This window comes from Chelmon rostratus, chromosome 10 (assembly GCF_017976325.1).
Source record: "Chelmon rostratus isolate fCheRos1 chromosome 10, fCheRos1.pri, whole genome shotgun sequence".
In the NCBI taxonomy this organism is placed as follows: domain Eukaryota; kingdom Metazoa; phylum Chordata; class Actinopteri; order Chaetodontiformes; family Chaetodontidae; genus Chelmon; species Chelmon rostratus.
The window spans coordinates 26,543,225-26,555,000 of NC_055667.1; the positions used below are offsets into that span (position 1 = coordinate 26,543,225).

Sequence of the window (11,776 nt, forward strand, 5' to 3'; positions counted from 1 at the left end):
CTCTGCGTTCTCTACTTTTACTGTCTTTTCTTTCCTTTTTTCTCATCTGCTTTTTTTTCTCATTCTTCCCGCTCCTCGTAAGCCTTTTTTCCTCACCATGACAAGATTGAGGTGGATACGGTTGCCAGGAAACCAGGTGATGATGAGAGGAGAGGAGGAGGAGGAATGTTGAATTCTTCTTCTGGCTCATTCTCATTTTGTCACTTCCTCCTCTGTCAATGAAACCCGAAGAAAGAAAACAGTTTGAGGTTGTGTAAACTTTTAAAAAGACAAAGTAAGTGTAGAAGAAGAAGAGATTCACCTGGTGAGTCTACGCTGACATCAGCAGACCTGTGGTCACTGCAGAAACACACACACCAGGTGAGTTATTAAAGGGCACTGCTGGTTCTAAGAAGATGAAACCAGAGGCTGACAGTACCCATGGCTAACTCTATGCTAACCTGACACAGAAGCTAACTCTAAGCTAACGGTACCTGAAGCTAACTCTTAGATAACTGAACCCCCAGATGCCCCGACCCCTGCCTCACCCTCCTTGGCGTCTGGCGGCAGCAGGGCATCCTGTCTGTTGGCGAGGACAAAGGCCAACGTGGCCAAGATGGCAGCATCCAGAACCCCCAGGATGGCCAGGATGTAGGCCCAGTGGACCGAACAGTTACCTGGAGAGAAACTGCCCACCTGGAGACAAAAATACAGGATCACTGAACACCTGGACCACACACAGGCTTCCTGTGTGTCTATGGCAGAAATACAGGTCTGACAGGGATCCTGGTCTGAGAAACAGAGCTGTTTGTGGCTGGTCCAGTTGATCCAGTCTGCTTAAAATCTAGTCTAAGCAGCCATACCTCTATATGAGGTCACCAACCGTTTCCAGGCAAAGATTATTCTTACTGAGTTTCCTTTTTATACAAATATTGTACTTTTTACTCCACTACATTTGTCTGGCAGCTTTAGTTACTGGTTACTTTTCAGATTCCTTCCTGTCCAGTGAAAAGCTTGTATCTCCAGATGTGTTGATGTTGAATGTTTGCGATAAACTGAAGGATGAAGTGTTGAGGAAATTCTCGTCCTTCTTCAGCTAAATAAACTGTTTATAAAGCTTCTTGGATCAGGACAGCCAGGCTACAAACATATGATGATCTTATAGAATATGATGCATCGCTGTAGATTAAACCAGCCAACAGGATATAAAGTAGTTCAAATGAGCTCAACCCGAAACATCTGCAGCAGTTAAACATGCAGCATTAATGCAGCAGGAATATTAATCCACAAACATCAGATATGATAACACTGAGTGTGTGTTACGAGTGTCCATAATACTCACAGAGTCTCCACACAGAGCTCTCATCTCTGGACTCTCCCATGAGTCTGGAAACAGAAGACAAGCTAATGCCAGACAGAAACCTGAGGAGACAGACAGACAGAGAGACAAACAGACAGACAGAGAGACAGACAGAATGATGACGGCTTCAAACTCTGCTCTAATGTGCAGCACTGCAGAGACAAATCCTCGCTAAAAACAATATTCTGTTCCAAAGACCACAAAGTTTCGGTGTCTGTCGTCTTTGAAATAATCTAGTTCCAGAAGTCTGACAGCTTACGAGCCTAGTTGGTAAATTACTGTAGCTAACGAGCTAGCAACATTCTCGGAAATGCACTCATTGACTAGAAAGGCAGTGATTCGCTACGTCATACATACTGTGAATGGAATGTGGACATCGTACGCCTGGTAGAAATTGGGGCAAAGAGCGCCACCTGCTGGTGCTGAACTAACACAAACCACACTGAATATGGATCAAATCACGAAGGCTCGCAGTACACAGCCGGACACAAAGGGAGGCGAAAGTTGTTTCCACTGCCAGATACCAGTGGGTTAATCATGCATTGTTAGCATTCAGTTAGCATACATCAGCTAGCCCTAACACTATCATGAACTAACTTCAGTTCTGCAGACGATGAATGATTTGAGCGCTGACAGTGACAGATGATGAAATCCAATGTGCTATCCTTCAAAAAGTGGCGGCTGCTCCAGAATGATCTGCGTTTCCATGTTTCAACTGACGGTAAGTGGATTTTTTGTATATGTGAGAAATACCTGGATGATTGGCAAGAATTTCTGAGTATGCAGCGTGAGCTTACTGGACAAACTTCACCATCTCTTCAGACTGAACGATGGTGGACTGGTTCTAACTGTATGTTTTTTTCCCATTATTACGTAAGTTAAGCATTGCTGTAGTTAAACTTGTTAAACTTTATAAGATAACTTACATAACCAGAGACAAGTGCTAAGATAGCGCCTCCTCCTCCTCCTCCTCCTGCTGGCTCTTCTCATTTACAGTTGCCTGTTCAGTTCAGCTCCTCTTCTGCTTCTCGGTAAATTACACCAACAGCATTTTACCTAATTCTTTATTCTGCCTTGAATCAAAGATGAACCACAAGCAAGCCTTTTTTCCTTTATCTTCATTTTGCCTTAAAACAATTCTGGAAAATGTTCCATTGAGTGGAAGAGAACCTGTTGACACATGAGTATACTTCAGTGTGAACATGTTCTACTCTGACAGATCTATAAAAATGATCATCAGCTACGACGGCTTCCTACATTTTGGCCTCTCCAGCGTTCCGTCACCTCAAAGGTTAGCTCTGTCAAGATGGCTTGTTATTGGTCAATAGTACAAATTTATGTGACAAAGTTGACCAATGTGGAACCAGTGAGAAATTAATTGGCCCACAACTGAATCCAGTATTTGCTCTGATTCAACTGAATGACTTGAAGTCACCACAAAATTTCACTGTTTAAAGTGCTGCTGTGACGCAGCCTTATACCCCCCCATCCAGCACAGAAGATACAGCCGTTAAAATGAGATCTGACAGGATGTCCAATTCAGACCTGTTTAACATCAGACTGCTTTAATTACCAAGTCCCAGTAGAACCAGTTACTGACCTGCAGTGAGCTGCAGCCATGCGCAGATCTTGTAGACGGTTGCAGCGCTGCAGAACCTGAAGAGACACAGGCAGAGGACGCTGGTCCACACTGCCCACAGAGACACTCCCACCAACACTGCCACCGACTGGAAGGACGGCAGAGGAGACAGACTGGACAGACCACCACGACAGTCTGGGACTGGCCATTCCGACTCCACACACACCTGACAACACACAGACATACAGGGACACAAAAACATACAGGGACACAGACAGACATGTAAAGAGGTCTTTGAAACAACGGGTCCTTCATTTCAACCATCAGCAGAAACTAATTAGGTAATTAAGCTAATTTTAGTTTTGTGAGTTGGATGGAAACGTCATCACCAGCTGGCTCATGTGGAATGGATGGCTACATACAGTATATGATATCATGCTAATAGACTGAGGCTAAAGCTAACAATTACCAGGCCATGAGATTCATGCATACAGTGTATGTTGTTTGGCTGCTTAGCTTAGCTTGCATGGTTGTTTGCAGTTTGTTAATCGTTACAAGAGAAAAATGTTTTAGAATGAGGACTAATGAGGAATGAGGAAGACGTCGGCTGTGGCACAGAGGTAGAGCGGTCGTCCACTTATCAGAAGGTTGGTGGTTTGATTCCTGGTCTACATGTCAAAGTATCCCTAGGCAAGTGTGTGAATGATTAGAAGCTTCCAAGGAGCAGGTGGCCATCGTATGAATGTGTGTGAAAGGGTAAATGCAGATTTATGTTGCACAAGTGCTTCGAGTGGTCGTCAGACTAGAAAAGCTCTATATAAATACAGTCCATTTACTATGTTATGCCTGTTACATCTCCCATGTAAGGTTTCCCTTATCCAGTAAAGATCAGGACAGAGTCGTTAGTTTTAACTGATTTAGTATCATCCAGAACTGGTTTCCACACGGTGGACGTTCCACTCCTGAGCAAAGCTTTCTGATCTTATTTCTAATGCCATAAACTAATGTAGCTGAGCAGGGTTACGACTTTATGCTAACATTAGCAGCTCACATTAGAGCAGACAAGCTGTTTCATTCATTCCTTACACTTCTGTTCTTGTGTTTTATGTTTCTATACAGAGTCTCTCTTTGACTACAGCTCCATGTTCAACATGTGGAGAAACACAAACCCTGATACTCCCATCAAATCTGGATACCAAAATCATCCTTTGAGAAAAAAATCAGAAATTTATACGCTATCTTTGTGGTTTCATGATGGTTCCCCCTTGTTTTTCATTAATTCAACACAGTATTGTTCTGGTATGTGTTCACGTGACTGGAGACCATGTTTCGATACAGCAAAGTCTGCATAAAGCAGTGAGGTCACTATCTACCTTAACAGCAGGTGAATATACCTGCAGGTGTCACTTGGGTCTGAAGATGCTGGGGCGGTCCTTTTCAACACCACCACCATCACACAGTCTGCCATCACATGTAGCTACAGCACACGTTTGTTTACTTTGTCTCTATGGTGTAAAAGCTGCCAGCTGCTGTAAAGAAGACTCAGACAGGGACACGCCCCTCCCGCCAACTGGGACCAGGTGGAGTATTTCTGATTTGTGGTATTTCATTAATGTTATTTTTGACTATAAGAGACAAATAAATGTACAACAAAACAGCACGATGCACCAGCTGAGTAAAATACAACATTCAGCAGTGGCCCCCTCGACTCTTCACAGTACAGGAAACCAACATTTACACAAAACATCTACACTGACACTCACAGCACAGACGAGCGCGACTCCCCAGCTAGCATCCAATCAAAGGATGTGTCGAGGCAATGTGTACCAGCCGAACACGACACAGCAGGGCGGGACTAGTGGTCTTGAGTGGGAGAAAACCTTCTCACCTCAAACAGTCCCAGGGTTCCACTGGGCGGGGCCGGTCCCACCCCCTGGTGGCGGGTGGCGGTGGTGCCGATCCAGGATGGCTGCACCAGGACGACCACCTGGATGATGGCGAAGCAGAGTGTACAGACGGCCCAGAGGACGCCGACCGCCCGGGCGCTGCGAACAAACTCTGTCTGATAGAGACGAGAGAGGTCGGCGACAGCGGGCGACACCGACATGACTGAGAGAGAGACACACAGAAAAAAATTAGATTTTTAGAATGGACCCTTCACGAAAGCCCTCCTCTGAACAGCAACCGTCCAATCAGAGCTGAGTAATTGTAGCAGGCAGTCAAGCTTCCCATTTCTCTACATAGTGACGTGGTGATCATGAGGCTGTAAGAAGACATAACTCACTAACTACCTAAAACAAAAGGAATCCATTCAACTGTGTCTTTATCTGCTCTAATGTGAGCTGCAAATGTTAGCATGTCTGGCTAACTAGCCTACTACCAACACTAGTGACCAAGCATTATGTCCAAAGGCAATAAGCATGTTATCAGTTTTCTACATGATGACATCAGAGAAATACATGTTCAGGACGGACACATCCACTGTTTGTGGATCTGTCTGTGAGCCAACATGCTGCTGGATCAGAGTCCAGAGTCATGACAAAGCCGAACCTGCATTACATCTGTCAAAGTCATGGCTGATTCCTCACATCCTCAAATCTAAATATAAGCGCTGTACTGCTGGAGTGTTTTTCTGTAATAAAAATCCAAACAACTCAAGGGATGTTACAACAAATGACATCTGAAGTAGCCTCTATTTAATTATTTTTATTTTTAATTTCATGCAATGAGGTGAACTAGCTCTAAACACACAAACAGTGCTGCTCCCTAAACATGGCATGGATGAACAGCTGCTGAGGATAAACATTATGTCATGTACGCCGTTAAGAACATATTGAGACCCTTTTACAGGCTTCACGTTTTAAAATGTGTCATATGGAAACATCTGCAGGAGACCGACTTCTCAGATGGCTCACACAGTTTTAAGTTAGCATGAGCGAGCACATAAATTGTGGTAGTGATGACCAAGTCTTTCAAAAATTATTCTGAATTTTAATGGTGAATCTGCCGCCGTTATGGTCAGAGAGAATGGAAAGATTGACTGCCGTAGCAACAGTAACTAGGAGGTAAAGAGGTCAGCTGGTCAGCAGGTGGGAAAGTCCGGAGGTGGTGAGGAGGTGAGCAGGTGAGGAGGTCAGGAGGAGTTTAGAGGGGTCTAAATGTCTGTGGAACAACCCAGAGTTTCAGCTTTGTTCATGTTAGACAGAATCTGTTGTTTTGGATCATCATCAGCAACAGCTGATCTTTATGATGTAATTTCCTGCAAATAATGGGTTCATGTGCACGTCTGATGTGACGCTGATGCCACGTTGTTGCACTTCCTGTGTGCTGGACGCTGACTGATCGATGGTCTGATTCACTGATCAATAACTGCTGCTGATCTCTGATGAACACACAGAAGAAGAAGAACGGACCTCTGATTTCTTCTTCACCTCCACACAACAAAGCTTGTTTTCCCGATGTGACAAAATAATGAGGTCATAACTGAAATCACTGAAATTATTCAACAAATTGAGTCAAAGTAAAAAGTAGCATGAAATGAAAATACTTCAGTAAAGTACAAGTACCTCAAAATTAGCCAACTGTACTGGAGTAAATGTACTTAGTTACTTTCTGCATCTGTTCAGCTCTGTGGGACCAGATGAAAATGAACAGTTTGAATTTATCAACGTGATACGAAGACGTAGTGAATATAAATACACATGATAATATTTCATACGCTTACTTGTCTGTTTATTTGAGGTTCAGTGTTTGTCAACAACAGCATCAGTCAGAGCCCGACAGCCAATCAGCATCAAGATACACCAAACATAAACAGCCCGCACCCACCCACGGTTACATCACCACCTCCGTGTTATTTACCGAGGACACACATACACACGCGCGCGCGCGCACGCACACAGTGTCAAAGCACGACTGTCTGTATTTACAGAGAAACGAGGCTGATCTGAGACCTGAACCCATCAGCTGAAACGCAAAGAAACCGGAAACAAACCTGCGGCTGGAGGAGGTCCACCTGTCTGTCTGTCCGTTTATCTGTCGGTCGGTCCGTTTGTCTGCAGGATGAGAGGATGCAGGCGGAGGAGAGGATGGAGGGAGAGGAGGGAGGCGGGGGGCTCTACATCCCCGGATGTGGAGCTTCCTGCACCGCCAGTTGTCATTTAATTTATCATTTCAACTGAATCAAAGCGTTGTAATAATAAACAATGAATCTCTGCAGAGCATCGACTCGCTCAGCTGAGTTCATCCAATCCTCTGCTAATGTTTCAGATGACGTCACAGCGCCTCCCGCAGGCTGGCTGACGAACTGCAGTTGGAACCATCAGGAGACATATGACGGAAACTGTGTCCAAGTGGACAAATGTGTCAACACGCAGTTTATGGGTCAAATTTATTTGTTGTTCACTGGTCACACCTGAAGCTGCAGGTGAGCTGAAGGTGAGCTGCAGGTGTGACCAGTGAACAACTCACACCTGGAGCTACAGGTTACTCTTTCTGCCCAACAGAAGAATAATCTCAGCACATTCATAGAAAGCGCATTATCATTACAGTTATTGTAATTCATGGTGAAAAACATATGGAATGAAATGAAACCTTGAAAAAAGTTAACTCCTCTTCATCACTGTGTCATCATGATGTCATTCACCAGTCATCATAGTGAAGGTCTTTTAAACTACAGGTTTTAGGAGGCAGGTGAGGAGAGGAGGAGAAGGGACAGGTGAGGAGAGGAGGCAAGGGAGGAGAGGAGGCGGGGGAGGAGAGGGGACAGGTGAGGAGAGGAGGCAAGGGAGGAGAGGAGGCAGGCGAGGAGAGACTTTGAACAGAAACTCTCAGGTAAAAGAAAGGAAACTTCGGATGAAACAAACTGTTTGAATATCAACAGAGTCAAATAGAGTTTTAAGGTTCACTTTCTTTTATTTGCTGGATGCATCAGCTGCTGAATGAAAACTTTTTGCTGGTTTCTGTCACTGGAAAGTTCACTGATCACTGAATGTTATTACCGTTAGTCCAACATTTACAAGCCGAGAAACAAACACTTTCGCTCCTGTCATAAACTGCTGCTGAACTTTAACGAGCTGCTTTAACGAGCTGCTTTAACGAGCTGCTTGTTGACCACTTTGTGCTCCAAATTCTTATCAGAATAAAGTCTGGCGTGAAAAACCTCAGTGGATCATATTTCAAAGAGTTTGTCATTAATTGAACATGAGAAATAGTTACACTAAACACTGTGAAATAAATAATGAGAAGCAGATTTTCGTTGTTCTGTCACAAAAATTAAATTTAAAAAAAAGGACAGTTTGTGGGCGTGGCCTCTTGCTGACATCATCACCTCTCTGACCTCCAGAGCACAACTCTTCTTCTCTGCTGAACAATTGGCTGCTGGTGATTGGTCACATTTTCACAACCTGCTGACAGGTTTAGATGATGATAATAAAGATGATGAAGATGATCAGCACCAATCTGCAGTTAAAAAATATGAAAAATAAAAATGTAATTTCTTTGTTTGTTTGTTTTTTGGCAGTTGTGGGACACCGTAGATTTCCCACAAAGCACCAGTGCTGCTGGATGTTGAACAAATGAACACACTCAACAGTCCAATTAAACTGAAGGAGGAGAGACAGAGAAAAATAAAAACATCATCTCCTCCTCCTCCACCTCTCAGATCCATGGAGGGATCTCCTCTCCGAACTTGGCGAAGTGAGCAGCGTTTTTGGCTTCAAACAGAATCTGAAGAAAGAGAAGAAGAAGGTGAAGCAGTAGCTGTGTGTTGGTGTGAAATCACTGATCTTCACCTGAAGCCTGAGCAGCTGAACACACCGTCAGATGTGTGTGAAAGCAATGACGCTTCAGACGAAGGCCGGACATTCGATGTATGACATCGTTTGTATGAACGCTTCCGTTCGGGTCTGAATTCTAATCATTTTATTGATTTAGTTTTTACTTTGTTGTTGTCTTCATGCTTCCTCTGTGTATGTTTGTCCTTTTGTACATCACAGTCAGTATTAATGAGACTGATATCAAACCTCAGATAAGAACTAATGGTCCATATTACTGTGCAGCTTTGAATCAACAACAATATCATTGTATGCTGCACATCATGTGTGCTGCCTTCACTTTATACTATTTATTATACTATACCTGAAACTACTGCCATTTAAATACTGTCACCACTTTATATACACTGATCACCTTTAACCAGGTTCACTACTTTCTATATTTGATATATTCTTGTACATTTTGGTGTATTTCTGTCTGGTATTTAGTTTTTAGTTTAGGTTTTGCAATTTTTCTACTTGCATGATTAACTTGGAGTGAATATTTCACTGTATGAACGTTTATGTGATGAATAAAATCTCCTGAATCTTAAATATATGACGAGTGTAATGTGCATTATCACGTGTATTATCTCCACCTGACTCCACTGACTGGCTGCATCATTCTACAGAGCAGTGAAGTGTTACCTGGTTGTGGATGTAGGCCTCACACAGGTAACACCATACTGACAGATCAGAGAAGCTCAGAACCATCGGATGTTCGGATACGACGCCGTGAATCACCATGTGCTCGTTAACGTAACGACCGCAGAACACCTGAGACAGGAAGGAGAACAGGTGAGACACTTCTACTGCATCATCAACAGGTGAGACGCAAGGTGTGACAGGTTACCTGGTAGCAGGTGAGACAGGTCCAGTTCTCAGCATCAGAGCCACAATCCTGGCATGCCAGGAAGACATCTATACCTGAGGGGGGGAGGGGCTTAACAGCATCCAGGTGAGGACACCAAGACAGAGGGTTCACCACATACAGAGGGGCCTGAAGACAGGGATGCAGAGAGAGAGAGACAGGTTAATGACATATAGACAGACAGACAGGCAGGCAGACAGACACATTTTGATATACAAATATTTGCTGACATCCGTCTGTCCTCCACACATCAGCTCCAGAGACGTCTGAGACTTCGACCAACCACAGGCTCCCTCTGTCTCTGGCTCCGCCCCCCCTCCACCAGCAGATGACTCTGACGCTGCCGTGGCAACAGTCTGTAAAGAATTAATTAAGACAGATAATATATACAAAACGCAAGTTATAAGGAACAACAAGACATGATGGAAACAGTAAATATGAGGTTAAAGACAAACACAGTCAACTGTCTGTCTCTCTGCCTGTCTGTCTGTCTCTCTGCCTGCCTGTCTGTCTCTCTGCCGCCTGTCTGTCTGTCTCTCTGCCTGTCTGTCTGTCTGTCTGTCTGTCTGTCTGCCTGCCTGTCTGTCTCTCTGCCTGTCTGTCTGTCTCTCTGCCTGTCTGTCTGTCTGTCTGTCTGTCTCTCTGTCTGTCTGTCTGTCTGTCTCTCTGTCTGTCTGTCTGTCTCTCTGTCTGTCTGTCTCTCTGCCTGCCTGTCTGTCTGTCTCTCTGCCTGTCTGTCTGCCTCTGTCTGTCTGTCTGTCTCTCTGCCTGTCTGTCTGCCTCTCTGTCTGTCTCTCTGCCTGCCTGTCTGTCTGTCTGTCTCTCTGCCTGCCTGTCTGTCTCTCTGCCTGTCTGTCTGTCTGTCTCTCTGCCTGTCTGTCTGTCTCTCTGCCTGTCTGTCTGCCTCTCTGTCTGTCTCTCTGCCTGCCCGTCTGTCTGTCTATCTGCCTGCCTGTCTGTCTGTCTCTCTGTCTCTCTGCCGCCTGTCTGTCTGTCTCTCTGTCTGTCCGTCTGCCTGCCTGTCTGTCTCTCTGCCTGTCTCTCTGCCTGTCTGTCTTTCTGCCTGCCTGTCTGTCTGTCTGTCTTTCTGCCTGTCTGTCTGTCTCTCTGTCTGTCTCTCTGCCTGCCTGTCTGTCTGTCTGCCTGCCTGCCTGTCTGTCTGTCTCTCTGCCTGTCTGTCTGTCTCTCTGCCTGTCTGTCTCTCTGTCTGCCTGTCTATCTGTCTCTCTGCCTGTTTCATGAATGTTTGCTTTTCTTCACCTCTGTTCTTATTGACTTTATTGCTTCTGTATTATTGGCTGTCACTCAGCTTTAATATCTTGTGTTTTTCCAGAACGCACTGATTCAGCCAGATTGTAGCATGTAGTTTGCAGTGCTGAAACAAACACACAATCAGCAGGAGACCAAAAATAGCCAAATGTTATTCTGATGCAATAGACCAGTCTACCTCACCTACTGTGTCCCACAAGTGCTGGAGCATCACAGCGACCAGCTGGACCAACAACAGGAACCAACAACAGGAAGTGTGTTACAATGTTCGTAAGTTATTTCAACTGTAAATTCACTTCTGACGCATCCGTCAGGTGGTAAATGAAAATTTAGAAAATCTACATTTATAGCTTCTCTGTTTTAGAGCAGAGGATGAAGCTGTACAGCTGTGGTGGTTTGACATTAACTACGTTACTGTTTACTTCTGCTTTCTAAAAGCAGAAACTGGCTAACATACTGCAAAATAAACCGATTTAACAGGTTCATTCTGCGTATTACTATAAACAATAGTGTGCAGTGTGTAGTACATATGTAGTACATACTGTATACTGCATCATCAGTAGTATGCAGTAGAAAACACCTTCGATTTCAACGTGACAAAAACCATCAGACTTCCTGCTCACCTGAGTCTGCAGCAGTGTACTCCCTTCTGATTGGCTTTGCTCAGGAGTCACTTCACTTGACTCTGTCTTCACTTCACCTTCACCAGTGACCTTGTCCAGGGCAAGGCGGACCTTCGGCCTGGCCCCACCCACTGGGGTGGACGTAGAGGTAGTGTGATTGGCTGAGGTTTGACTGATGTCCAAACTGGCCAGTCCCTGTGTGAGCTGCTCCAGACTGGACTCCGTCTGATTGGATGAAAACAACAAATACAAAACACAAAATACTGATTTCATTCTTTTCTT

At 44.5% G+C, this 11,776-nt stretch overlaps 2 protein-coding genes across 2 annotated transcripts in view; both read right to left on the reverse strand.

The window, feature by feature from the left end:
• Window positions 1–310: 310 nt before the first annotated feature.
• Window positions 311–7,042, reverse strand: lhfpl4b (LHFPL tetraspan subfamily member 4b). Its single transcript, XM_041946482.1, has 6 exons — window positions 6,913–7,042; window positions 4,807–5,027; window positions 2,940–3,144; window positions 1,322–1,401; window positions 528–675; window positions 311–339 (listed from the first exon to the last, which is right to left on the reverse strand). The coding sequence occupies exons 2-6, from the start codon at window positions 5,023–5,025 to the stop codon at window positions 311–313; spliced, it is 681 nt and encodes a 226-aa protein (XP_041802416.1). The 5' UTR covers window positions 5,026–5,027; window positions 6,913–7,042.
• A 785-nt stretch (window positions 7,043–7,827) lies between these two features.
• hdac6 (histone deacetylase 6) overlaps window positions 7,828–11,776 on the reverse strand; it is a 15,273-nt gene continuing 11,324 nt past the window's right edge. The window contains exons 24-28 of the mRNA XM_041945553.1: window positions 11,495–11,719; window positions 9,833–9,958; window positions 9,585–9,731; window positions 9,380–9,508; window positions 7,828–8,645 (exon numbers count right to left, since the gene is read on the reverse strand). Of these exons, the coding sequence (XP_041801487.1) occupies window positions 8,577–8,645; window positions 9,380–9,508; window positions 9,585–9,731; window positions 9,833–9,958; window positions 11,495–11,719 (696 nt within the window). The 3' untranslated portion in view covers window positions 7,828–8,576. The remainder of the gene's footprint in view (window positions 8,646–9,379; window positions 9,509–9,584; window positions 9,732–9,832; window positions 9,959–11,494; window positions 11,720–11,776) is intronic.